The sequence below is a fragment of the Rhea americana genome, unplaced genomic scaffold (genome assembly GCF_003343005.1).
Source record: "Rhea americana isolate MKP2758 unplaced genomic scaffold, rheAme1 scaffold_201, whole genome shotgun sequence".
Classification (NCBI taxonomy): Eukaryota; Metazoa; Chordata; class Aves; order Rheiformes; family Rheidae; genus Rhea; species Rhea americana.
Genome location: NW_028186162.1, coordinates 1,057,047 through 1,084,566, shown reverse-complemented (window position 1 = coordinate 1,084,566; position 27,520 = coordinate 1,057,047). Strand labels below are relative to the sequence as shown.

Sequence of the window (27,520 nt, the reverse complement as noted above, 5' to 3'; positions counted from 1 at the left end):
GTGTGCAAGGAGGGGGTCTCCTTATGCTCGGTGGGAGGGTTGCAGGTGTGCAAGGAGGGGGTCTCCTTGCCCTCCGTGGGAGGGTTGCAAGTGTGCAAGGAGGGGGTCCCCCCCCAGGTCCGTGGCAGGTTGCTGTGTGCAAGGAGGGAGGTTTCCTCCTGCTCCGTGGCGGGTTGCAGGTGTGCAAGCAGGGGGTCTCCCTTCCTGCCCCTCCTCCGCGGTAGGTTGCACGTGTGCAAGGGGAGGGCCTCCCCCTTCGCCGTGGGGAGGACTGTGCACGTGCAAGGARGGGGCACGCTCCGGGGGTGCCCCCGTGGGCGCCGCACGTGCGGGGCAGCGCCTTCCTGCAGAGTCCCCTTCCGCAGCGCCGGGAGACGCGGCTCGCTCCCCGGGGCCGGGCGGCCTCGGCGCTGCGCTCTCCCCGGCGCCTGGGCTCACGCCGAACCTGGCGGCCCACGCGGGGAGGGGTCCGCACGGGGAGGGGTCCGCACGGGGCCACTCGCAGAGCGCCCGGCGCCGTGTGCGCCCGGCGGGCGTCGCGGACGCAGCGTCGCAGCTCGGCGAGCTGGTGGTCTCGGTCGTGTCGGGGAAACGTCAGCTGCGCAGCCAGACAGCTCGTATTTATAGCCTGGGCTGCGAGAGGGGAAGAAACCCGACGTGGGCGCCGTCGGACGCGGAGATGCCTCGCGGGCGGCGCGGGGGGGATTTCTTTGCCTAGCCCGCATCTCCGCCGGTGGGGTTTTTTTTTTTTTTTTTTTTCCTTTTTTAATAATACAAATTGGACCCACGCCTGGCCCTTGCACCGCTGCCGGCGGGAGGCAGGCGCAGCTGGCGCTCCGGTGCGGAAGGAGGAGCCGGGATCCGCCTGGCGATGGGGCCGGCTTTGCCCTCCGCGGGGCCGGAGGGGGCTGCGGCTGCTCGCCGGAGGGCCGGGCTCGTCCGCGGGCTTTGCCGCCGTGGCCAGGCCGCAAAGCCTGCTCTGGCCGGGAGGATTAGCAGAGCGCTGCCTTCGCTCCGAAATTTAAAACCTCAGTCCTTAATTTTTGTTTTTCATTGGTGCCACAGATCCGTTTTGCTGCCGGGACASGGCTAAGCTCAGCCCAGCTCGGAGATCCCGCCCAGAGCCCTGAGCCCCTGGAGCCCGAAGCAGTGTCCAGCGCAGCGTCCCGGGATGCTGCCCTCCCCTTGCACCTGCAAGGCAGCACCCGAGTTGGCGCCTCTGGAAACTGCGCGAGGTGCCAAACTGCATGAGTAATAATTAGGCCGCCACTCGTTAGCGACAATCGCCTGTGATTAATTTTTGGCTGATTTCCCTCTTCCCTTCCGGCCTGGTTTTTGGCTTGGCTTTGCAGAGGCCGCGCTATCGCCTTGCTCGGCGGCGGGGTGCAGCGGGGTCCCAGCCCCGCACCCCGTGTCTCCCCTGGGGCGAGGTGGGGGGTGGCGGTAGGTCGCTCGAGGAGGAGCGGRAGGCTAAGCCGGTGCCCTGCCCCACATCGCTGAACCTTCTTTTAATCTTCCAGCTCCAGCCAGCGCTTTAATTGGTGCGTAAGCTTTGGGCCTTAGTAGCCTGGATTTATTCTGGAGCAGCCAGGTGTYGGTGGTAAGCCTGTACGTGTAAATACTGTAGAGGAGCGGCCGCGTAAATACAGCAAACCGCCTTATTATAGCGCTGTCCTTGAGTTATTTTGGAGCAGCRGAGGAAGGTGAAGGCTGTCTTTTCAGGGAGGCTCCGCAAAGGCAGCGGAGCTAGCTGGGGTTTGCCGTGCGCCGCTCGCTCCGGAGCCGGTGCCTTGCAGGCATGGGGGAGAAGCTGGCTCCTTCCAGGGTGCAGGAGGCTCAGCGCTGCCGGCTGCCGAGGAGGAGGGGGATGTGTCGGGGGCGGACGAAGGCACGCCGCCGCCGCCCGCTCCGCTTCCTTCCCATCGCTGCTTTCCTCCTGTTTCCCTCCAGCTTTGGCGGAGAGCTGAGTCGGTTCCCTACCTTCCCCGCGGGACGGAGCGGCTGAGAGCGTGCCAGCATGGCAGGTAYGGCGGGTCTCCGGCCGGGTCGCTCCCGTGCCCGCGGACGGGTCGCCTGAGCGTCGGGCTTTAGTCGTCGCGACCCTGGTGGCCCTCGGTGGGGTTACGGGTGGCCAGGCTTGGCCGTGCCGGGTCCGTCTGGCCGCGCGGGCAGGATTTGCGTGGCTGCTCGGCTGGGGGTGGGCCGCCGGTGACAGCGGGGGTGTCCTCATTTTCTCTCTAAAACCAGGCAATTTGGGTGGTTCAATGAGATGAACTCGACAGACTCTGCATTTGCCTTCGGTTCTGTGCAGCGRTCAGCGCTGATGAAACTTCTCGTTACAGAAAAAGTGAACAACTTCCCTCCCCTCCCGAAGTTCATCCCTCTGAAGCCGTGTTTCTACCAGGACTTTGACGCGGAGATCCCACCGCAGCACCGCACCATGGCCAAGCGGCTCTACTACCTCTGGATGCGTGAGTCGGGGGCCGGCCGCGCTGGCGGGGGGCTCGGGCGGGCCGGGCAGAGGCGCCTTTCGGAGCCGCTTCTCTGCGAGTCAGCGGTTCGAGCGGGCGCGGGGGAAGCGTCGCTCTGCCCCTCCGCCCCTCCAGGCCTCTCGCTCTTGCTCCGAGCCTTTAATATCGTAGGGGTGCTGGGGGGAGATAGATGTGCGGGGGTGCTGCCGCCCCGATGCAGTGTCCCACTCCAAATTCCAGCCCTTCCGCGTGGAAGAACTGGGTTTATGGCCGGGCGTGTGGGTCCGGCTGCCCCGCTCCCTCGGCCCACCCGCGACCGGGGCTTCCCACCGGAGCCCGCTGCAAGGGGGAACGGCCTCCGCAGCCGCGTTTCCTTCCGCTGCGAAGCTCCTCGCTCCTCTGCGCTGCTCGGCCAGCAGCCTCGTCGCGCAGGGAAGCTGCCGAGGCTCCTCTGCTTTCCCTTCGCCCCTCGGCCGCGCTTTCCCCGAGCGGAGCCGCGGACGTCGTCGGCTGGGCTCCTGGTCCTCCGGCTTTTCCCCGGAGGTGGCTCTCGCCGGTTCCTCCCACGCTCGCGGAGCCCCCGCGACGCCGAACCTTGCCCGCGGGGCCGGAGCGACGGCTTGCCGCACGAGCGAGGGAGCGCCGGGCCGGCCGCGCGCCGGGGCTCGGCGCCGCCGCCGCGTCTCTCTCCTCGCACTTACCGCCTTGTGCTCCTCTGCTCCCTCTGTGCCTGTGCGTGCGTGCGCGTGTGTGTGTGTGTTTGCAGTGAACAGCATCACCTTGGCGGTGAATCTCGTTGGCTGCCTCGCATGGCTCATTGGAGGCGGCGGAGCGGTTAATTTTGGACTGGCAATTCTCTGGCTCATTCTCTTTACGCCCTGCTCCTATGTCTGCTGGTTTAGACCTATTTACAAAGCTTTCAAGTAAGTGTTCACAGCTGAGCCCGGCTTCTCACAGTCTTCCCCCCACTCCCCCCCGCCCCCGGTTGGTGCTTGGCTTGGGGCATTGCCTGGGCGTTTGGGGGATTTCTGCTCTTTGCGTCCAGCCTTTTAGCTTCACTTTCTAACCCTCAGAATAAGGCTGTTGAGGATTTCCGGACGGGCCGACCCGAGCCGTCGAGCGCGGAGACGGCTGCCCGCCCTCGCGCGCTTGTGTCGATCGTACGCGCAACAGCGGCCGGCCGTGCCGTGCCGTAACCCCCTCCGGGAGGGCCGAGCCGTGCCATGGGTCTGACCGGGTGCTCTGGCTCGCAGCATCCGGAGGGCCTGACTTGGCCTCCGAGAAGCGTCGGCGGGAGGGCCCCCTTAGAGGGGGTCGTAGGTGCGAGGCGTTCGGCACGGCTCGCGTGCTCGCAGAGACGCTCGCCGTGGCTCTGCTGGCGGGCGGCAGCCTGCCCAAGCACGGGGACGTGACCCCAAAGCTATGTCCCGGGGAGAGCAGATGCCGCGTGGTTTTTCCCAGCTGCCCTTTCCCCACCTTGGGCCTCTCACTTTTTCTCCTTTCTGCTTGGTTTTGCTCTGGTGCCTGCTGTCTGCAGGAAGCTGCTGTTCTCAGTGACTATCGCACCTCTCTCTCGGTCACTAAACCTTGGCCGAGGGGAAAAAAAAGAAACCCAACAGCTGCTTCTGTGATAAAAGGGTCCGAGGTGGGAGCCCATAGTGGCGAGAGCATCTGCCTGCCCTAGGAGTGCAGCAGGGATGGAGACCTAGGAGGTGACCGAGCCCTCTCTTGCAGGACAGACAGCTCCTTCAGCTTCATGGCCTTCTTCTTCACCTTCATGGCCCAGCTGGTGATCAGCGTTATCCAGGCAGTGGGAATCCCCGGCTGGGGCGTCTGGTAAGGAGGGAGCCGCTCTCCTGTCGGGCGCCAAGGCAGTCTCCGTCGCTGCGGTCGCTCTCGGGGGGCAGGTTACGGAGGAGCCGCCAGCGTCGCGATTGCGTGGCCTGCTTGGGACCGCCGCGGCGTAGCGCTGGGAGCGGGGAGAGGAGGCGTTTGCGCGTGGTGGGGGAAGCCCGGCAAGCTGGCTCTGGCCGTTTGGTCGTGGGCGCTTCGGTGGCTTCCCCCGGGGGAAGGCTGGGTCAGGAGCTGGGAGCGCTGGGGGAGAGGGCTGTTGGCAGGGCCAGCGGGGGACGGTCACGGGCTGCTTCACTGGTTGCTTGATCTCGTTGCAGTGGCTGGATCGCAGCCATTTCCTTCTTCGGGACCAACGTGGGGTCGGCCGTGGTGATGCTGATCCCCACCGTCTTGTTCACCGGCATGGCGGTCTTCTCCTTCATCGCGCTCACCATGGTACGACCGCAGTGTGGCGGGGCGGAGGGACTGGGGCGCCGGAGTCGGGGGGTGAGGCCRGGTGCCCCGGGGTACCCTGTCCTTCCCCTGCCCAGACAAGCTCGGTGTGCTGTTCCCACCGCTCCCAGTACGTTTGGGGATACCCAGGAGCGGCTTTGCCCGGCTCGAGGTGTAAGATCGAGGACAGGGCGCCAGCCCGGGTGCATGAGCCCCCTTCGGCCGCGCGCGGGCTCCGGGGTGAAGGCGGTTAGAGAAGCAGAGGCGAGCCCAGCCGCTCCGCTGGGAAGCCATTCCCTCGGCAACGGGAGCGGGCTTTGGGAGCGGAGGCGGAAAAGACAGGGCCGGGGCCGCGCTCGGCTGGAGCCGGAGTCGCTCGGGGAGGAGCAGAGGGGTGGGATCATGCTGCTTTTAGGGCAGGTTATTATTATTATTTTTTTTTCCCTCCTCTCCTTTTCCAACCGCTCCAGGTGCATAAATTTTACCGGGGGAGCGGCGGGAGCTTCAGCAAGGCGCAGGAGGAGTGGACCACAGGCGCCTGGAAGAACCCCCACGTGCAGCAGGCAGCGCAGAGCGCGGCGGTGGGGGCCGCGCAGGGCGCCGTGATGCAGCACGAGACGCAGTACTCGGCCACCCCCAACTACACCTACTCCAACGAGATGTGAGCGGCCGGACCTTGTCCTGGGGCGCCAGCGCGGGGGGGAGGGAGGAGGAGGAGGAGGACGGCTGAGCCGCGTTTCCGCAACCATTTCGGAAGGGCGACGTGTACCATAACGGATGATTCTTTTCCCCTCTTCTCTGTAATGACACTTTTTTTTTCCTTCCCTGTTGCTGTCTTCAGCTCTTTTTCCTCTACTTTATTTATTTTTTTTCCATTTTGGAGAGGCTGTGAGTTGACCCGCAGGACTCTCGCTGTGCGTGGTGATAGGTGTACGTTGGTGCGTTTTCTTTTTCCCCTGTGAAATAGTGTATGGTGATGGTTTTTAAATTACTGTGGTGATAGGTGTATGCTAGAAGTACATCAGCCAAAAGCCCCCCCCCCCCCAAAAAAAAGAAGAAAGATAAAAATAGCAACCAGCACCCATCTCCCTTCTTGTGATAAGGCGACAGGAACCTTCACTCCTGGGAACTCTCCTGCTACTTCTGCGTTGTTTTAACTAGCAGGTGGCTGGCCAATTTAGTGCGTAAAAATAAATCAGTAAGATAACTCGATCCTGCCGTTGCGAGGCTGGAGGCGGAGGGATTCCTAATCGACGGCCTGACTCTGGATCCGCAGCTTCTCCCGGTGCATGCTGTTGTGACGGAGCAGCTGGCCGCAAAGACCGGCGTTAGCAGGCGGCTGCGAGCGGGGGCGAGGACGGGTTTCCCCGCAGAACTGGCCCGTTTGAGATTCTGCATCTGCTTTTTTTAAGGGTTCTCTCTAGCAAAGCAACGGAGCGGTTCCCGGAGGACCTGTTCTTGGGCAAGGCTCCGGGTCCCGTCCTGCCACCCCGTAGGCAAGCACGTAAAACCAGTCTCGCTGCCTGGCTGAGCAGGGGGGCCGGGCCCGGGCCCTGTCCCCTTCTGAGGCATGCACTACCCTAGGGCCCTTTAGGAAACCTCCAGGCTAAAAGACGGTGGCGGTGGCAATAATTCCTTCTCTCTTGCATCTTCTAAGAAGGTGGCGGAGCTCCTGGGACCTCCGCCAGGCTCCCTGCCCCTGACAGACGTGGCGGCCCAGAGGTCCCGGCTCCTCGGGCCCTGAATCCCTGCCCGGTTAGCGGAGGCCGAGCTCCGGGGAGCCGTCCTGCACGTTGGCAGGAGGCAGCCGAGCTGGCGCCGCGCCGTCTCGCGGTGGGAGATTCGGGGAAAAGCGGCCAGCAGACCCCAGGCGAGGCTCTGGGCAGGAGCAGGAAAAGCTCCTTCTCGGAGATGCTTTTCATACTCTAACCGCACTTTAAATAGAGCGGTCAGATTGTTTTGTTTTTTTTTTTTTTCCTTCTTCCTCTTAACGCGTGGAAAAGCAGCCCAAGCAGAGGCCCATCTGGCCCCTTTGCTCAAATTTCTCCTGCCCGCCTCCAGGTCCTGCAGCGGGCAGACGCTCGCCCCGCAGGATAGGAGCTCAGCGAGCCGCCCGGTCGCCTCGCTGCGGTCTTTCCCCCGCCGCCTTGGCAGCGACAGCTTTGCAAGTCCCTCGTGTGGGAGAGTTATCCCCAGGAATCATGCCAAAAGGGAATTTATTTTTTTCCCCCGCCAAAAGGGAATTTATTTTTCCCCCGCCAAGCACGCCTAGAGCAGTGTCCTCTCCAGGGCGCCACGTCGGTCGTTTTCCAGTAGCCAGTTGTCTCTTGACAAGACTAAAATGCAGCTAATGATAAAGATGCCTCTGTGCGTGTATATATGTGTGTATAAAACGTAAAGAGAAAACTAATCCTTTGCTGAGCCTATTATGTACTTAATCAGGTTTAAATATTGTGCGATTTGTTTATAGCTAGCCTAAAACTTACTATGCCAAACCATGTGCTCTGTCATGCCACGTGTGAGAAACGCTGAATTACCGGTACCTTCACTGTTATCACTTATGCGTCTTGCTGTAAACGCGAACTGTAACGAGCTGTACCTAATAGACATCGCTTTGGCATCCAACCGCCCTCTCCCGCGCGCCTCCTACGCGTGCGAGCGTGACTGCTCCCCGGGGAAACGTCCTCGGGGGCCCCTCAGGTGTGTACGCGCCTCGGGGCCAGTGAAACCCCTCTTTTCTTTATTCCTTTTTTCCCCAGCAGCAGGTTTTCCGCAGAGGCGTAGGGTTGGGGTTTGGGGGATTTTCTTTTTTTCTTTTGGAAGCACAAATAGCAGCCCCGTAACGCGATGTAAATCTCTCTCTGGCCTGCGCCGCGGTGATCCGAGGAGCTGCTGTTCCCGTCAGCCGCCCGCGTCTGTCCCTGACCCGCTGGTGTCGCTCCCGCTGGCCAGCGCAATAAACTCCAACCAGGTGCGGACACCTCCTCGTCGTCCTGGCTTGTTCTTGGAGGGGCTCTGCCGGCTGCCGCTGCCTGCCCGGGCGAGGAGGCCGCGGCCGGGGCCGCCGCCTGCGCGCTTTGGGGGCTGCCGGGCCGTTTGCAGCCGCGGAAAGGACGGGAGGGCTCCCGGCGGGCACGGCCCGGCCGACAGCAGCCGCGAACCCGCCACCTCGGGGCGCCGCGCCCTCCCGCCGCCGCCGGGCGCCAGCGCGCATGCGCCAGCGGCGCCAATGAGCGCGGGCCGAGGGGGCGGCGCCTACATTTCCCATCGGGCCCTTCTGCTTCCGGCCGGGTCGTGTGCTTGTTGCTGGGCGACGGCGGCGGCAGTGGCGGCGGCTGCCGGTGAGTAGGGCCGAGCTCCCCGGCGGCTCCCCGGGGCCGTGCGGGAGCCGCCGGCCTCGCTGTTCGCGGAGGGGCCTGTAGCTGCGACGCGCTCGCTGGGACCTCAGTGCGTGTCTGGCGTCGTCGTAGCGCTTTACCGTAATAGCGCTTTACCGTAATAGCGCTTTACCGTAATAGCGCTTTACCGTAATAGCGCTTTACCGTAATAGCGCTTTACCGTAATAGCGCTTTACCGTACGTGCTTATGGCTGTAAGCATTGCTTATTTATATTCCGGAAATCCCCAGGATCGCTTCCTTCTGTGGCCCGCCTTAACCGTCTTTTCAAAGTATTTTCAAGGCCGCAATTAAAAAGTAATAAAATAACCCAGTAGGWTTATAAACTGCTTGCTCTCTTGCTCTATTTTATTCTTCAGTTAGTTTTCTGGAGCTGTGTTTCAGTAAGAGAAAGGTGCTCCCCAGAATGTTAYACTTTATCATTAATATTGAAACTAGTAGTTCCTTGTAAAAGATACCTATTGCTTGTATTTCCCAAGCTTAGAGTGTGGATGTTTGGTGAATTCATTGGATAATCAGATGAGATGTGTATCAGGTGAATAATTTGTGATGACTTAAATATAACTAGATACAGAGAGCYAGGTGAAATATTTGGATTAATCTCAAGATACCCTAGCAAATACATGTGTTGAATTTCTTTTTATCTGGTTACTCTTACTAGTAAGTGCTGAGAACACAAACAGAAATTGTGCTCTTCTCATAGCAGGTTTTTTTTACCTAGTGAGAAACCGCCGGGGCCCGAGCTGAACAGATTAATCTGAAGCGGAGCGTGGAAAGGGGAAGCACTGTTCCTGTTGTCTTCCAGGGGACAGGTATGAGGGGGTGAGGAAGGATGTCTGTGCTCCTGTGCCTCAGTGAATGAGCAACGTTTGGGTCAGACTTGCGCGTAACTGCTGCGCAAGCATGATCTGAATCACCCTGTGAAGGAGCCTAAATTAAACGCCTGGTCTGCGTCATCCCAAGGAATGATGAGTTTCCTCTCCAGAGAGAATCTGGCCTCCTCCCACCAATGTCCAGCTTGGTACCTAGAATAAAAGCAGTGTAAATGTTTCTTTTTCCCTCTCTTCCACCCCAAAGACCTCCAGATAATTTCCTCCAAATAACAAGGATATCCATGAAACTGAACGAAACTTTACTAAATCCCAGTCTTCCCCAGAAATACRTTTCTCAGTTTCCTCAAAAAGTGAATTTACTCTTTGTTAATTATGAGATTCGTTAAAGAGAGATTCACAACTATTCTGTAGGTGACTGATGCTCTTTATAGTAATCTGTGCTTTATCGGTATGGCAGTGGCTCAGAACAGCTCAGAGGAGGCAGAGGAGCCTCCTTGTGAGTCAAAACCACTTGATTTGGATGCCTTCATGAACAACCACTTCTAATGCAAGCCTGTAGGCTGCTTTGGTTGGCACGGGTTGGACGAGTGGATGGTTCTGACTTCCACATTCCTGAGAAGCTGTTTTCATTTTTGGCTGTTTTATTCTACGTTTTATTGTCTATCTGTCCTTTCTTTCTTTGGTTGCTTTGTTCTGCTTTGTTCCCTGGGAGTAACTTTGGTGCTGCTATAAACGTAAAGTAGTGATATGGTAGGCAGTAAGGTGATAACACTTACATGATGGCCCCAAAATGTTATTTGCTGAAATGTCTCCCTGCCTTTATTACTTCTCAGAGTGTGGAGGGAGACTAACTCAACTGAGTTGCGCATCTTCCCAGCAGTCAGCAGGAAAGGTGTGTTGTAAATTCTGTACCATGTTCAACATTTGGGATTGTGTCTTTATTTTTAGGGCTGTTGGCTTTACCAGAACAAGCAAATGGCCTGCTTTTGTAGTTTTAACACTTTCCTTACTGATATCCTAAAGAAAAGTGTACTTTAAAAAAGCCAGGAGTACTCGACTGCTCCCATGCTTAAAGGTTAGCTGATGCTTAAAAGCTTTGCAATTTGGGGCCTAAATATTAACACTCATCTGAATTACTTTGGCCAGGCAATTACTCCATAGGCCAGGCAAAAGTCCATGCCCTTGGGGATACATTGTTGCAACTCTGTTGTACTAGTCTACTAGCTTAAAGTTAGGAAGCATAGAAACAGGTATGACAAATGCATGCTCAAAATCAGTATATACAACCTCTGCTAATTTGATTGTCCCTGGGACAGAACACTGCACCCACTTAATGAGAGGATCTTGACCTTTCTATGATTTGGGCAGAGTGTTCCAGATTGAAGATGGATTTCAGGCTGTGCTTTGGAGTTGTCAGAAAAGAAGTAAATAAGTAATTAAGTAACAAATAAGCAAGTAAGTTTCTGAGTGTAATTATTACCAGCTAAATCAACCCCAAAGCTGGAAGGATGCTTAGTAAAGTTTGTTTCTTTCTCCATGCTTGTAGATTCTGATTGGACTATGGAGCCGTTGTCATCTCCAGACCCGCAGTTTCCTTCAGAAAATCGCTCGTCTGTGCCACAGAAAAAATGCCATGTCCTAGTGGGTGTGACTGGGAGTGTGGCAGCCCTAAAACTGCCTCTCCTCATCTCTCAGTTGCTGGAAATCCCAGGGGTGAGTAAATCTCATGTTGACAGGAACATTCCTGTTTCTCATTTCTGCTAGAGTTTGGATGGCCTTTGTTGAAATGCAAAGTTCCCTCTGGCTTTGAGCCCTGAAGTTTGAAGATTTGTTGTGGGGTTTTCCTCCTGTTTTTAAATGTCAGTTAAAAAGTTTTCCTATCATTTTAGACTTTTCTAYGCTTAAGTGTTAGTTTGGAGTCAAGTAAGATGTCAATTTAAAAGGCAATAGCTATTTCCAAATAATTCCATGGGCAGACATTTTGGAATTCGAGAATATGAAAGTAGCTTGTTCCAGGTCATCTTGTTTAGTTTGCTCAAAAATGACTGAATAGGTTTTTTGTTTTTTGTTTTCCCCCTGGAATATGTCCTTCTCAAGCAAATTAGCAGATCTGGCTACAGATGCCAAGCAGGTGCTTTCTGGAACTGGAAATYTCAAAATAAGATCTTGCAATTTTCAGAAGCTGGAATGTAGGTTTTAAAAGGGAAAACAGAGCTTGTAAAAACAGAAATAGAAAATACAAGCCAGTGTATGTATTTGTATGCTTTTTTACAGGAGTTCATTGTCTGGAGTAGCAGAAGTGTCCAGCAGAGGCCACTACTGACTAGAAGCAGAGAGGAAAGCGTAGTTAACTTTTGCTTTAGAATAAAGTTAGAGGAAAATGGGCTAGGTGAAGGAAAATGACCCTGGGCTAAGAGAATCAAAGACAAATGATGCAGAGGAAGTAGGTGGCTAGACCCAGAACTAGCTCCAGCAGTTGACGAGGGATGCAGGATATGTGGTGTAAATGGTGGTAACAGACACTTGGAAYATGCAGAGGTAGAAGGCACCACTCTGGAGTAAGGTAATCAGATGTTTATTACCTTGAAATCCCCAAACTGCGAGGGGAACCCCAGAAGGGAAGGGAAGTGGGCTAGGCACTGCAGAGCATCGGCCCGTGGTGAGGTTTGGGATGGAGCGTGCATTAAGGCAAATTAATAGGTTACAATATGGGGTACTGCGCATGTGCTACGGGTAACAAGGGAAGCAGTAATTCTCTGGGAGTGCTCAAGTTCAGACTGATGCYGATGTGGCACAAGTCAGAGGGTCTAAAGCCTGCTGAAGTCAATGTATTCCATTTCCACTGAGTTTGGTAAATCCTGCACAAGCCCATTGCATTAATTTCTTTATGGACACAACAGAATGTCCTAAAAAAACTGTCAGTGGAAGCATGGCAGAAGCAGGGTAAGATTTTGATATCCAGAGAGATGCAATCAGATGTTTGAATTTGGAGGTGTCAGCTGAATTTGACATTTCTGCTAAAATGATTCTCAGTAAACAACTTGGTGTGAATTTTGCACTCATTTAACATCTCCTTGAGGATGATAGTAGAAGTGACTGCATCCTATTGCCTTTTGCTTAAACTTTCTGAAGATCTAAGAAGATAATAGTGCATCAGCTTACATTTTTCAGTTTGTTACCCTAACATCTGTTGTTGAGGGGAGACAGAACATTCTGTGTTATCAGGACTACTTGTGACTGTGCTGGACTGTCTTAGATTCTCATGCATTCTGTATCTGTCTGATGCCTGATGTTTTTGATGGGCCTGACAGGAAAATAATAACAAAAATGGATTGACAGGCTATCATTTAGTCATAAAGAAAGGAAACAACAAAGCTTTCTCTGGGTGAAACCTGTTGGTCTTGAAGCTTCAAGATGTCGCCTGGACTTCTAGGTTTAAACTGCATATTGTGCGATTTTGCTGCACTACTGCCAGATAGTGTCTACCTCAGCTTGTAGGTGCAGTTTAACAGAGGAGCTAGTCATCCTCTTCTGTAGCAGTTGTTACTGAAGTTGAGTCTAGGTTTAAAGGTTTTGCTTTCAAAATTGGAAAATTGGAAAAGTTTTTCCAGTCGTACGACTGGAAAAAAATCATATGTGCACCCTTTCTCCAAGTGACATCACTGTGACAGCAGAGGCCAGTAATAATATATGAAAACAAGAAAGCAGTTTTGCAAATAAACTTTATTCTGAAGAACTGGCTTAAACCATACAAGTGAAAGAACTCTTAATTAGTCTAAACTGTCTCCAATAAAGGAGTTTGAGTGTGGTTACRCTGACTGTACTGAATAAGCAGAGAGATATCCATGGGCAGAGGGTGTGCCAGRTAAATAAAAGGAAAAACTATTTAGGCTAAAGTGATCTTGAGAACACTGATCTCTTTCCAACATAGCTGGAGGGGCTTGAAGGACTTGCTCAGAACAAGGRACCTAGGAGCCCACCCCACCACAAAAACTTTAATCAGAGAGAATATTTAACTGCTWGAGCAGCTTACCACGGGGAAGAGCAGAATCACCGCCACTACTTGGAGGCATTGAATGTCCCTCTGATATGTCCTAACCCATAACGATTTGGATGCAGTTCTCAGTACCCACTGATTCCCTGTCCTGGGCTTATGCCTCATAGGAAATGTTTATTTTTAAGACCAGAGATGACTGGAAAACTATCTTAAAAAAGGAAGAGTGTTTTCTGGAGGATTTTTGTTTCTTCTCTAGCTTTAGATAGGCACTTCTGGATTAGCTTTGAAAGTTGGGTGGTTGAAGTAGCAAGCAACAAAGTATCTCATGAGGTAGATACAGTTGTATCATCTAAAGTGATACAGTGATACGTCAAAATCCTTACATTGTTACAGTTAACTAAAACAGGAACACCATTAACGAAGGATACTGATGAAAACTTAGTRTGAACCTGGCCTCAGCTGTGGTGGTACCATTTCAGAGAGCAGACACGCACCTTTAGAGTGCATGTTGCTTTTTGAAGTCACCATCCTGCAGACCATAAGGTTAACGCCTCACTGAAGCCTCTGGGACAGCAGAGAGCAGTGTTGCCAAGCACCTTGCCATTTGCCTCCAACAGCTTTCTGCAAAGTGAAGTTAATATGGAAATAATACTGTTTTGCTGTGAATAGTTYTTTCCAGTACAAAGTTCATAGAAATATGACTCTGATGTCCAACCAAGATCCTTGGAAAAAGAGCAGAACTTTCAGAAGAGTCGAAGAACCAAGCATGTAATACCAAACGTTGGTATTATTTGCAGCTAAATTTTCCAGTAATTTTTCTGCAGGAAACGGGAAAAGTTACCAAAGACAATGATCTTTTGAGTCTGGGGTTTCTGCTGTTCCAAGCTGTTATTCTAGTTATGTAGGGTGCATATAATTAGCACTGCTTCCTTCTTAGGAGTTGCCTGACAGTAGAATAGATAGTGTTGGAGAGATAGGTTAATATGTTTTGTCACTTCAACCGCTGTTGTTGAAGATAGCTTCTTAGAGGTTGGAGGTTTTGAGCAGTCTGTTTTAGCAAGAATGCACCCACTGACAACTTCATCACTTTTGTACATCAAGCTACAATTTTTTAGTGGGAGGGATTTGTTTGTGAGGCCAGTTTCTCCCTTGCACCTCCTTTGGGTGAGCAGAGCCATGTAGTGGGTTGCACTGTTTTTCACTGTGATAGTGAACTGATCTGCTTCCTAGTATTGCCCTGCAGATGCCAATGTGAGCACAGGTGGATGGCATATTCTGGATATAGGACAAAATCTTTTTCAGCTAGTATAGGTCCTCATCATACTTGGGCTGTATAACTRTGGCCTGAGATGTATCTTCCACGTTAACAGTCTTTTTGGAGCATTTCTGCCATGTGTTGGCCAGTGTATTGACTGGTTTTAAGGCATGTCCTTTGGAGGAATTGCAGGTGGAAATAAAGTTGCATGCACTGTGCCGGTGATCGAAAATGTACAGCCAGTCTGACACTGGCTCTGCTTTGTGGTTGATCCTGGTGTGTGCCAAACACCTCCGATTCGCTGCATGTGCTAAGTAGCTCTTCATGATGTACGTCATAGCTACAGCTTTGAGCAGGTTGCAGGACTTGTAGAAACCAGAACAAATGGGCAAATTCAACTTGGTAGGATTTCTGCAGGAGGAAATCAAACGATTGCATGTCACAGGGCATCTTACCACTTCTGTTCCTATCAAATTAATGTCCAGGGTACCTGAAAGAATTTCCCCRGTATATACCATATCACTGAAACTGCAGCTGCTTTTCAACAAGGCAGATAGATTTATCTATGATAACAGAGAGGATACTTACATACTTTTGTCCTCTCTCCTTTCCTATGTGGAAGCCGTTGGTTTACTGTTTTGGCTGCAAAGATGCCCTGTGCTATGAACGTACACTTACACCAATGTTTTCCTCTTTCCTACATTTTGCTTTGGTATGGACAACAGCTAGAAGACACTACCCCAGATTTTTTTCTGGTATTTTTGCCCCAGGATGGAGCAGATCAGAATAACATGGTTGTAAAAATATTACCAGTAGTCTGTAGTTACCTCCCTAGCTTTGGCACTAGAAGGTAGCACCCTTATCCAGGGAGACAGAGGCATAGAGACAGAGAGAGACAAACTGAAGGAAAAAGCCAATGTGATCTGTTGGACCAAGGTATCGTATTCAGTCTCCAAAGGCAGAAGCATTGATATTTGAGGTTTTATCACTTTCATAGCATCTACAGGTAGGTGTTAGTAAACTAAAATCCTGCTATTCCAARATAGCCCCAGGAAACAAGAACTTTGAGGCGTCATCTCTCGTGAAGCCTTGTGCGATGGAGGAGGGCTTACTTTGCACTGATGGTGCAGAGCCCCAGCGAGCCCACCTGTCTCTCAGTAGGACTTATGGTCGCTCAGTACTGTGTGTTCACGGTGCTTTCCCTTGGCTCCGAGCGTGGGAAGAGCGATCCTAAAAACACCGTGCAGGCGTGCTACCCTGCAGCAGCCCTTTGCGCTGTAGTCAAGAGAATTCACTAAGGCAAGATGCTCTTCTACTCCCCTTTGCTGGGGTATTTAGTGATTAAGGAAATCTTTCACAGACTTTTGGTTTATTACTTCTTACTGTCTCTTTGAAGCTCTGGGCTGAACTGCATCTCAGTTCTGACCTGTTCTGTCCACTTTGCTGTCCCTGCTGTGAACTGGCCATGGTCATGTTTGGCAGGCAGTGACTAATCACCTGCCTGTTTCAGGGTGGAAATGAAATGAATGTTCATCTCCCATGAATACCTGCAGTGGTCTGACCTTTCAGCTAAAAATAGATGCAGTTATGCACTGTGCGCAGTAGGGGAAAGTCCTCTGCAAATCCACACAGTTCTTTAAGTTTTTGACACTCAAGCCCTCTTCCTCTACACAGCTTTAGAGGATTGTCCTCAGGTTGTAACTGTTGTTCTTTCCTTCTCTTTCTTTTCTGACTAGCTTGAAGTGCAGGTGGTCACTACTGAGAGAGCAAAGCATTTCTACAATGCCCAGGAGATTCCTGTCGCCCTCTACAGTGATGCAGATGAATGGCAGGTGGGTTGTTCTTCCTTTGGAAATTGCAAGGGCTCTTGTCCTGCCCTCACTAGCCACATGTTTTGTGGTTCAAGTAGTTTTATCATGCTCTTATGCTTTTTGCTTCCAGCAATGGCCAGTGGGTCATGCGTCAGAAAAAAAGCAGGCTCTCTGGGGGATTTACTTAGAAACTTGTTCAGGTGCTGAACAGCAAATAGAAGTRTCTCTTCAAGTTCCTTTGCAAGAGACCTCTTATTTTATTTTATTTTTTTCAATCCTGAGCCAAGGTTTGCATTGCAGAGCCTTGGTGAGGGTGTTAGGCACTTTTCATGAGTCATATTTGTTACAAAGGCAGCAGCTTAATTCTTGTTATTACTACATGTTCTAAATCTGTGAACACCTCACAAAACTATTTGGACTGCTTTAAAACCTAKCTTAACGTCTGGCTGTGGGTAACCCTGGGTGCCACTGTGTATTACAACTTCTTGCTCTGCGTTTTCAGAATCTGTCTGTGACTCAGGAGGAGGGAAAAAAAAGTTGGCGTGACATGTCTGACTTGGTTGTAAGATCGTGTCTCTTTGGAGAGCTTTGTGCCAGTAGGACCAGCCTGGTTTAGTGGTGTGGAAGACRACCAGTTCCTGGAGATGTTTTGCACAAGTGCAAAAGTCTTGGTTCCAGTGGTGGCTGGAACCCTGGTGGCATTTATCCTGTTCTCCTGGTGGAAGTGGCAATTATCTCAGTTGTCTGCATCTGCTGGGACACATACATAGAAGGGACTAGTTCATTATCTTTTGACATTTACAGGGGGATCTGAGATCAGCTTGACCTTCTTCACAAGTTTTCCCCTCAAACTCGTTACGGATGAAAGCACCGTACAGGATCCAGCAGGGACAGTGGCCTCTGGCATCTTTCTGCGCCCTTTCTACAGATTCTCCATCATGAGCTGAAACTTTCACAAATATTTCCATTCCTGCAAGGAGTAACCAGTTGTCAGAATTGCAAATGTCTCCAAGCGCAGTACAATATCTTCTTCTCCTGACTACAGTTTTGCTGACATTCTTTGAGGCTCGCTGAGGACAGAGAGATTCACTGTATAGATGAGTCTCGGTTTCTTATCTCTTCAACAGTTTCTTGTCAGAGGTTCTCTTAACTCCCTGAGAGTAACCTTGAGAGTCATCCCAACTCAAGGGCACATTCACTACCAYGCAGCCAGCTGCTGGTGCAAGAGAGCTCAACGGGCTCTAGACTGCAGCACTCTTTATGGCCATGGAGTTTGACTCATGGTCATATGGTATTTGGTGTGAAGATATACCTTTTTTTGCTGATCTCATGCTGTGCTGGGGAAAAGATGCCTTTTGGCTGACCTCATGCCCGTTTCTGGCCTCACCAATTGCAACCAGTATCACCTAGTTCCTCCTGGTCAGCACTGGGCGTTGTCAGTTATTTGTGGTCAGCTGGGCATGAGATAAGGGATGGGGGGGAGGTAGTTGTGCTCTACCACGCTGGGGAACCCCAAAGTTATCTGTGAGATCTGTTGGTAGAGCTGGAAGGGGGACATGGAGCCATTGCAAGAGACCGTTCCSACAGAATGGCAGACAAGAAGTCCTGTCAGCATCTGTTTGTGAGAGACTTCATTTTGAAAATAAAACTACAAACTTGTGTTTCTTAGAAAAAATAAAAGTGAACAGAGGATCTGGGAAAGGTTTCAGGGAGTGCCAAATTTCCGGATGCTGCTTTTTTGTTGTGGTTTCCAGTGACTCAAAGAAGGAACAGTCTGTGGCCCTGACACACCTCTTACTGGCCTGTGGTTGTGTGTGGCCTCTGGGGATTAAACATCTAGTGCTGTTTGCTGCTTCTCTTGACACTTTACTAGCTAACTGTGCTCTTAAAGTCCAAGAACTCCCTGTGAGCAACACAGAGCTTTGGTGAAAATGGAAGTGAAARTGGAGAGCAAGGAAAAGCCCTGTTAGCTAAGTCTAGCCCATCCTGGAGAAAGCCAACGGGATTTTTCCCTGCTGTAGTCATGAGGGTTTACTTTGCTATCATGTGTAAATGGGTCCAMATTGAAAATGACTTGTACAGTTAGAGATCTAAATCTCATTTAAAGCCAGTGGAAGGCATCAAAGTGATTAGAGCATTTTAAAGAAACCTCACTCTTCTAAATCACATGGATTGCTCAGGAAATGCTATACCTGGTTTGGTCCTGTGGCTTCTGTTGGCTGATACTGTGGAGCTCTTTTTCCATTCACATATGCTGCATGTTGAGGAAGCTCTCGTGAATGTTTCTGAAGCTGAGGGATGATTTGGAAGGTGGATGGAGAGGGCTCCTTCCTGTGAGCTGGAGTCTSTGGTTGTTGGATGCAGAAGGATCCTTGCAGCAGCCAGCACGTTGGCACTGCCTGTTAACRGTGCTTCCTAGACACTGCTGTGATAAAACCTTTACTGGAGGAGGAGAGAAGTCAGAAAAGTGAGCACTGTGGCTACAGTCCCCGATTTCCCCCTTGCTGTCGGATTTGTCTTGATGTGTGCGTAATTCTTTCCTCTTAAGTCTACGTGGTARGTACGTGTGTGGAATTGATAGGTGCAAATTGTTCACAGCATGCATCTGAGTGTTGTGATCTGCATCTTGTCTCACCTCCAGCTGTGGMGGGGCCGCTCAGACCCGGTCCTGCACATCGACCTCAGGCGGTGGGCTGACCTCATGTTGGTGGCCCCTCTTGATGCAAACACACTGGCAAAGCTGGCGAATGGTATCTGTGACAACCTGCTGGTGAGTATCTGGAGCTCTGACTGAGAACAGTTCTCTCCCCTCTTGGTGGTGGTCTACATGGCCTTTCTTTCCCCAGAAACTCTTAGATTCTGCAAAACCAAGAGCAGTGGGACTACTTGCATGTTCTGCTGCCCCTTGTACACATACCTCTTCTAGTGTGCTTCCYCTATTCCTTCTCAAACACACTGTCTTTATTTCCCTGACCTATACCCTTTTCCACTCCTGGGCTCTCCCTGATTCTCCCATCATTCTCCACTCCCTGCTTTTTCTGATGGGTGATATTTCTCCCCTTTTATCTTCACCCTGTCTCTGTCATGTGCACGCACACACACACACACACACACACACACACACACACAAGTTCCTGTCTGCATTTTTTAGATACAATCTAGAAAGACACCTGTGAGATCAGATAAAATTGTTTACTTCCTGCTACCTTACCTCCTCCCTCACCTAACTGCATAGCACAGAAATTCAAACATGCACACACTTATTTACCTTCCATTTTCAGTTACAAGAGTTTTTACTTGTTTTGGCATGTTTTCTGTTATTGAAGGTGGCTCTGGCAAAAAGACTGATCATAAAATGTATTAAAACAGTATGCTTCTCTGCTTGGAGATGAGGAACTTAAGTGAGGCTGAATCTTTTGTGTCCAGACATTAGAGGTTTACTGGGAAAAGTAATAGGCTTTTAACCATCCAGATGATCAGCCAGAAAGCTTACAGATGTGCAAATTTCTGCTGCAGTGCATCACCCTTTGGTAACATAAGGAGGTGGGAACACCTGAAAGTATGAGCCTGGCCAGGGAGCCCTATACAACCAGCTTAGTTGTTCAGGTMAGAGTCAGTGCGTATAAATGAACGAAATAAACCCAAACCAACAGCCCTCAGTTGTATGAGCAGGTCAGTGGAGATGTGGGAAAAGCTGGAAAGAGCTGAGGGAGGCACAGGCAGTGTCTCATGTTTTTACGTCCCCTTAGTRCTATGTGTGTGTAGCAATAACAGCAGAAGAGCTCTGGAAGGGTGTTAGTGCCATGTGATTGAAAAACTCCTGCTAGTCTTTTTGGAGAGCTTTGTGGAGAGATGAGATAACCTCAGGAAAGGAAAGCAAATGTTGGAGGTGCTGGTTGGTTGGCAAGTCAGAACAGATTCTAACAGACTTTCCTTGTGCTGGGAAGGGTTCAAATCATGAGGCGTAAAAAGGTTGGGCAGGGTACTGTAAGTACTGGGTATTAACTGAGCAGAGATCCTATACCAGAAGCTGATGTGAACTATTGCTACTTGGGAATCTCCCTTTGCAYGATTTAGACTCTGTTAAGCCTAGGCAAATTGCTGGACATTGCACTGTTTAGGAACAACTGTCCTTTATCTTTAAAGATAAATGTCAGGTACCCTGGACATTAAAGATATCTTTAAAGAGATGAGGTGATACTAGGTTRTTTGGAAGCTCTGTATCACTGAGGAGTCAGGTATGATCCATTGTAGCATGCAGGAGCTGCTAGRTGGTTTGTAATCTGCCAGCATCTTCTATAACAGGCCAAATATGTTCCTGTTTATCCTCATTTTGTATCCTGAAAGCAGCAGTGCTTCCTCTGTGAGGAGTTCTGGAACCAGTTGGCATACCGCTTAAAAAGACCCACTTGCCAACTTCTTGTGTTCAGCTCTACAGCTGGCTTATCTGAAGTGCTGCCTGGGGGTTTTGCTTTAGCTGATACAATCTGTGGCCACCTTTCAGCTTCTCGTGGTCTCCCGCACGGGCTGTCAGTCTGCACGCATCGTGTTCCAGCTTGGTTTGCTCCAGTGACTGGACAGTTTGCTTGGCTCCAAGCTGGCGTAGGATTAGGATCTATATTTTTTGTAGATTCCCTCACCCTTCTTCCCTGTCAGGGATGAGCTTTGCTGGAATGTAATACAAATTAGTTGCAGCCCTGTGGATCTGCTCGTGGGTTAGCCCAGCTGCACTGACAGATGGAGGATTTTGGCCCTCTAGTGATACTGAGGCTGGGAACAGGCTTCTGGGCAGCAAAGTGATGAGAAGGAATGAGGAAAGAATCACAACGCGGAACTGAAACTCTTGGCTTCTTTTGCAGACCTGTGTAATCCGCGCTTGGGATCTGAGCAAACCTCTGCTCTTCTGCCCAGCTATGAACACAGCCATGTGGGAACATCCCATCACAGCTCAGCAGGTGGAGCAGCTGAAGGGCTTTGGCTACACAGAGATCCCCTGTGTGGTGAAGAAGCTAGTGTGTGGAGATGAAGGTCAGTCTTTTTGCATGTCTTCAGATTGCTTTTCTGCACAAGCGCTCCCGTTATGCTGAAAGGGATGCACYTTCTCCTGCCCTGTGCCCTTCAAAATGTTGGGCTGTGGTGGGAAGGTGCTGTAGCTCCATTGCCAAGATTTATACAAACAAATGGAAGCTTTGCCCTTGTATCAGCTGGTTTCTGTTATTTTTGTTCGTTAACTCTTTGATAGTCTTATGAGACTATCCAAGCCAGGCTTTCAAACGGGCCATTAGACTGGCCAGATATTTAAAAGAATTACCCATTCAAGAAGAGAGTAGATTGAGAAGAAGGAAACCTTTTGGTGAGTGTATCAGCCTGGGATTTGGGTGTTCCTTCCCTGCCCTCTACTCACGCTCTGACTGTGGACCATTTTCATCATGTTACAGTCCCTCATCTGTAACACAGGGGTAATATCTTATCCCTCAGAGCAGGCAGTGAGAATAGATGCTTTGCAGATGTCGCTGAGGGTGTAGCTGGACGTGCATTTAATGTTTGTTGTTGTTTGTTACCCAGGTTACTTTTCAGCTAAATCAACTTCCCAATCTAGTTTTGATTTGAGATTTTGACATCAGACTTGTCAGTGAAGTGAAAGAGGGAGGTATAGGGAAAGCTGTCACRTTCAGTTTCAAATGACTTGACTTTGTAATGTTCTGCCCCGCTATTAAATTGGTCTCATTTGTATTTTGGGAGCCGCCTTAAATAAAGGTATTTTGACTTTTGGGAGACTTTTGGACGGATTTTCATACAAACAATTTGGATGAATGGATTCACTTTTTTTACTCAGACAAATTCTATATCTATTTGGACAAAATCTGTAAAATGTCACCAAGTTCTAGCCATAATAGCAATTGTGTTGTTATCTGCACGGTAATATATTTATACTTTCACTTAACAACCCCAACTACAGCATAGTTTAACCACTCTGTTGGACAGTTCAATAAGCARTCTATAGTGAAGACAGGGTGTTAAAGTGTTCCTCATGGTTAAATTCTAGGACTGGCTTTCATAGTTTCTGAATTCTTAGGTAGATGCAGTGCATCTAGAGACTATATTTTAGAGCTGAAGACTAAGAAATATTTATAGTTAGGTAAGTGTAGTCAAGGAATCAGGCATTAGTTAAAGTGCCCTGGACAGTCTTGCTTCCGCTGGGGTTTTAGACCTCATKATATCAAATTTCTTACATACTTGTAATAAAGGAAAACACCCAAAAGAGGTCATTCCTTGCAGACATTTTGGCAGATATGGAAAGGCCATCTGGCATACCTTCTTTGTCCTTTATTGYTTTTTCTTCATCTTTTTTTAGTACATATATAAGGTCTCTGTTCCTGTAGTAAGCATCTGTGTGCCTAGCAATAGGTAACGTGCTTATYCTTGCAGGTTAACGGGTCTGAGGTAAGGCTGTGTGTTGTTGTCCCCTTTTCACAGGTGGGGATCTGAGGTGCAGAAGGGCCATGTGTGTTGATTCACGAACGCAAACAGATCTGAGCTGAATGGTGAACGTGGTTTTACCTTCTGCTTCTCTACCCTGCCCCTTTCTTGGGGGTTGCCGCCCTTGCGGCAGGGATGTGTCAGCCACATGAGAGGGAGYATATGAATCGCTGCGGTTTGCAGCTCGGAGTGGCAAAGTAAACCCATGTTGATCAGAAGTTACCTCATTACAGTGGCAGTCATTTGGGAGCTGCTTCATATTCGGTTCAAATATCCCTGCTGTGAGGACAGACTCCTGAAGTAGTGCTGCAGGCAGCTGGGGCGGTAGTAGCCACAGCTGACTCAAGTCTACTTGTTTTGTGAGTCAGTTTCCAACAGGATTTTCTTGTTGGAAAATGCCAGGATTTTCTGGTGGTATGTAGGAAAATTGTGGCAAAGCAGGAATGGACTCTAGAGCTCTGAAGACCCAAGGCAGCTTCCACCAMTGACTTTTTCCTTACTTTCCCTCTTTTTTCAGGCCCTTCACCCCAAGGCCTTTTCTTTTAGTCTAATTTGTTTCACGGGGTTCATCCACAAAGGGTTTTGCCTGACTTCTACCCAAGCAGTAGGCAGGAAAGCTCAAACATCTGGTTCAAAAGCAAAAAGATTCAGTTTGCACCAGTTTTGACTGTTGACATTGTGGTTTATATTGCTGAAAAAAAGGTTCCTCTTCCTCCATTTGTGTCACCGGTCCCACGAGAAGTGGGCCAGATCCTGACTGTTACCAAGTTTATATGTGACAGGCTTTTCCTGATAAATTATTCTCCCTAGGGGAGTGTTCCTAGGCATAAATTTGTCCAGTTAAAAAAGAGTTAAAATGACTAACTAAATTGARTTGAAAATTAAAATAAATTTCCTTGATTAGATAGCTAAATGTAACCTATCAGCTGTTGGCCTTAATGATATCCATGTGCCACCATATAAAGAGAGCTTTGAGAAGTACTGTACCACACCTGGGCCTGCAGCAATTTGCCCTTACAAAACACTTCCAACTGTTAGTGTCTTCGTCATCCTTGACTGGATTTGTAGAGCCTTGCAGACAGGAGGATTTTTACCTGTAGGCATGATCTGTGYTGTAAGACAGGCTGCTTAGCAAGCTTTTGCTCAGCTAAACCTAAAAGTCCGRCTGTGAATTGCTAAAGATGTGAAGGGTGTGGGTCATGGAGGACAAAAGTGGGCCTTGGAAATGCTCTCAAAKGAAGTAGATTTGCCCAACTGTGAGGAGCCAGTCAAGGGGTTTCTGTTGTTTAGAAGGACYGGTCAAGTGCAGTTCCACTTGAGATGAGGAGACAGAGCAGCCCAAACCCGCCTGCCTTTCCTCTGTAGGATACTTCAACCCTCCTGGGATGTAGAGATCGTGAAGACTGCTGGTAGAGAATGACAGTCTTGCTCTGTAGGGAGACTCAATTTTCTCATCTTTCCAAAATCATGATTTTTCATCTCAGATACTCTACTCACACGTTATAACCAGCTATGCCTTCTATCCCAGGGAAAGCTCAGGTAACTCTGGAAAACAGAGAGTGAGGATCAGTGCTCTCATCTGCCCACGGAGAGCACCTCTCCCTGCTGTTTAGAACTGCCTTCCCCTGTCTCCCTGCAGCCCTCAGGTTGTTGCTGTCTTTTCAAGCCTGCTGGTTTGACTGCTCATTTGAACACTCACTAACCCGGTTGTATAAGCAGTCCAGGAAAAAATAAAAAGGGAAAACAAAACCTTCTAGAGCTAATTTCTGAAGACACATAAAGCATGTTTGAAATGACTAGACCAATTAACCATCAGAACAAAAGTTAAATAGGCTCCATCTTTTGTATCGTCTAATGAAGACAGGTGCTGGTGAGCAAAATATCTTTCCTCAGCCCAAAGCACATTAGAGGAGTGAATGGACAGAATTCTGTGACGTGGTACAGTAGGTAGGATAAGGAGATTTAATGATCTCTGCTGACCTTAGGATTCTGAGTTAAAAAATTACTTCAGAGGGAAGCAACAGCTTCAGTGTGGACTAGATGCTCATCTGAGAACGAACTAGGTCCAAAAGGAAAAATTGTTATGTTTTGTCCTGTTCAGCACTTAATTTTTCTCCAAGAATTACTTCCAATATTCAAAGCAGTGCAAAGTCAGGACAGCCTTCTCTCTAATACGGTCTAGTTGCAGAGTCATTGGAATGGTATGAAATCAGCAAGTTTTTTTTAAATGGCAAAAGCCATTTTAGAAAGATACTGAACACATACAGTGTGAGTGTGTTCACACTGGAAAAGGAAGRGGAAATAGAGTATCTTGTTACCAACGCGCTTTCTGGGTCACTTTTGGACACTCACCACAGGAGTAGTGTGAGCTAAGATGCTAGTTTCGTGCGCAGTCGAGGGTTAGATGYAGACACCTCTGGAGATGATTCAGAACGTGAGGTACTTATTAAGGTCATACAAGTTGYCTTTTGAGGTTTCTGGCCTCTCTTCGTTGACCATGCCCTCGCTCCTACTTAGACATCTAAGGAGTCAGGCTAAGCRTGAGTATTCTTCTTGCCCTCCTCCCCAGTGGCATTCAACCATGCCACAAAATCCATGCAGATTCAGCTGGACTGAGTAGATCACAGGATCCGCAGTTGCTTTCTACTAGGCATGTCATGAGGAAATACAGGAGGGGTACTTAGAGGCTTTTGGTTAATGGCAGAGTCTAGCCTAGTGACAGTATCAGTGAGAGCAAGCTTTTCCCCAGCCTTGCTGTGCTGAGCCACTGTTGTATGCGTAACTCGCTGCAATGCTGCTGAGTGTGTAGAAGAGAGGAGGTGGGATAGGGGAGGCGTGTGGCTCATACCATCTCTGTGGGACATGGATGTTACAGTGTGTTTGGTCTTACCCTCCAGGTCGAGGTGCCATGGCAGAAGTGGGAACCATTGTGGAGGAGGTGAAAAGGATCCTTGCAGAACGGGTATTGCCAAAACAGAGCTGATTGCTTGGCATGCAAATTATATTTGTTTCCCTCACCCTGATGGTTTGAAGATGAAACCAACAGGAAGCTGAGTTGAGATGGCAWGCGTCCCTCTAGCATGCTCTTCAAACAGAGGAGAGACGGTTGTGTTCCAGCTGGTGCAGAAGTGAAATGTGGTTCATCATTGCAGACTTCCAGAAAATGATGCCAAGAGCACGTATCTCTAGTGTGGGAAAACTTTGTGGTATCTTACAGAGAGGGAGTGACGTTCCACTAGGCTGGTCAACCCCACGTATTTCATGTGCAATCCCTTCGTAGGAGGCTGCGGAAGGATTTACGAGTGTCTTCCAAATCCAGCAGTTCCCCCAAGGGGAGCTAGAGAGGAGATGGGGTGAAAGTGCTGCTGATGGAAATATTAGCCTCTTCCAGCCCATCAGTAAAGAGATGGTGAAAGATCACTAGTCTTCAAAGCATGGTCTGTAGCTGTGCTTGCTTCACCTTTCCAGCAGGAGTCACTATCCAAAAAGCATTTTCTCTCTGGAAACTGAATAAAAGAGAGCTTTTAATTCTGCTGCTGAAGAATTGCCTCTTGTAGCTGTTTTAGGGATGTTTGTGCTTAACATCATAGCTAAATGTTGTGTCTGTGTGCCGTTTTTATCAGCTATGGAAAAAAAAATTGACTAAAAGAAGCTGTCTGGTCCCTGAAATARCCTTTGCCCTCTTGTATCTGTGGACTAGATAAGGATGCAGACATCAACTGTGAACCCAAATGACACCTGTCCCTCTGGGTATTTGAGGCAGGAAGCGAACAGGCTGGGTCCTTGTGGAAAGCTAGGGTGGACGTTCCCAAGGTAGTGAAGTCAACCTTTGCCTATGTGACAGTCCTTTTCAACTTGAAAATTAACTGACTGGCATGGAAAAATTGGGAAACCCTGTGCCCATGGGCCAGACCAGYCAGGGATCCCCCAGTCTAGCCTTTCCTTGGAAACATGATCCTGCCCCAGGGGAGAATGGGAGCGAGCTGGGGCTATTGTATACGTCGCCACAACAGAGCACTGCTGAGAAAGTTTATTTTTAACTAAATCTAGTCAAATGTAAGGCCTTTAGTACAGAATGTGCATCTTGCTTGTAGGGGCAACCTTCAAACTGCTGAGCACAAGGGAAGAGGTTATCGGCATATGTTTGCTTTCCTTATCTATTCCACATAAATAAAAACCTCTGAACTTTCCCATTTTTGGCTCTTCCACAGAAAGAGAGCTGAGGGTTCAGAGCTTCTTAGGGATAAAGTCAGAAGGAGCCTCGTGTGAGCAGAGCTTCTGGCCCAGTAGCAGTAAGAAGGGCCATAGCTATACTAGCGGCTGAGTTTTGCGTTTTGTCTCCCAGTGCTGGTGCTCRATTGCATCAGTGAAATCTTTGTGGTGTAACCTGTGTAGTTTGCTCACATTCTTAGCCTGATGATAGCTATCCACCTATCAGTGGTTTTTACCTCTGCTATGGATATCCCATATAGCTGGAATTGATTATCCTCTCTCCTGGTCTGTGATTTGGCAATAGAGTAGATCTGAAATTGGGGTTCCTCATACTGGATCAAAACCCTGTGTCCATGTGGTGTGAGTATTCATTTGTTAACATATTTTGCTAGTCTGAGCTTGCTTCAAAAGCCTTGAGAGKTGTTGTCTGGCTTCTTCCATCACCGTAGAGTAAAAAAAGCTTATACTGCCGGGTGTGAATTCCGGTATTTGAACAGAAATGGGATAACGTGCCTATTTTAGATGCAGAATTTATATTGGGTCACCTGATAGCATACAGAACTGGCACTTATGATCCTCACCAATCTCAGTGAGCTGTCCGGTAAAAGGTAGGGCAAAACTGATAAGCCATTCAGGCTCCTTGAATGGCTTAAATTAATGCTTAAATTAATGCTTGCAAAGTATTTGCAGATCCTTGAGTAAAAGGAGTTAATTCTTTGTCTTGCAAATATGTAGAACAGACTCTGGGCAGCAAGAGAGATCTATGTGTGTCTAAGTAG

General features: G+C 49.7%; 2 protein-coding genes across 6 annotated transcripts; both read left to right on the top strand.

The window, feature by feature from the left end:
• Positions 1-1,950: 1,950 nt before the first annotated feature.
• Positions 1,951-7,167, top strand: SCAMP5 (secretory carrier membrane protein 5). The gene is made up of 6 exons (XM_085303965.1): positions 1,951-2,024; positions 2,343-2,471; positions 3,238-3,394; positions 4,206-4,307; positions 4,643-4,760; positions 5,228-7,167. The coding sequence occupies exons 1-6, from the start codon at positions 2,018-2,020 to the stop codon at positions 5,420-5,422; spliced, it is 708 nt and encodes a 235-aa protein (XP_085160091.1). The 5' UTR covers positions 1,951-2,017; the 3' UTR covers positions 5,423-7,167.
• Positions 7,168-8,057: 890 nt separating this feature from the next.
• On the top strand, positions 8,058-26,959 carry PPCDC (phosphopantothenoylcysteine decarboxylase). Of its 5 annotated transcripts, none has more exons than XM_085303969.1 (7): positions 8,058-8,098; positions 8,875-8,965; positions 10,533-10,699; positions 15,975-16,070; positions 18,691-18,819; positions 20,909-21,077; positions 25,427-26,959. In XM_085303969.1, the coding sequence occupies exons 3-7, from the start codon at positions 10,547-10,549 to the stop codon at positions 25,510-25,512; spliced, it is 633 nt and encodes a 210-aa protein (XP_085160095.1). In that variant the 5' UTR covers positions 8,058-8,098; positions 8,875-8,965; positions 10,533-10,546; the 3' UTR covers positions 25,513-26,959. The 5 variants fall into 5 exon arrangements, with proteins under 5 accessions (XP_085160095.1, XP_085160092.1, XP_085160097.1 ...); XM_085303966.1 differs by having other exon boundaries at positions 8,857-8,965; XM_085303971.1 differs by lacking the exon at positions 8,058-8,098 and adding an exon at positions 8,290-8,348.
• Positions 26,960-27,520: the final 561 nt, after the last annotated feature.

Excerpts from the sequence above, each read along its gene's own strand:
- SCAMP5 (XM_085303965.1), top strand. Across the intron at positions 2,472-3,237 it reads GCTCTACTACCTCTGGATGC|TGAACAGCATCACCTTGGCG; the intron begins GTGAGTCGGGGG and ends GTGTGTTTGCAG. Across the intron at positions 4,308-4,642 it reads ATCCCCGGCTGGGGCGTCTG|TGGCTGGATCGCAGCCATTT; the intron begins GTAAGGAGGGAG and ends ATCTCGTTGCAG.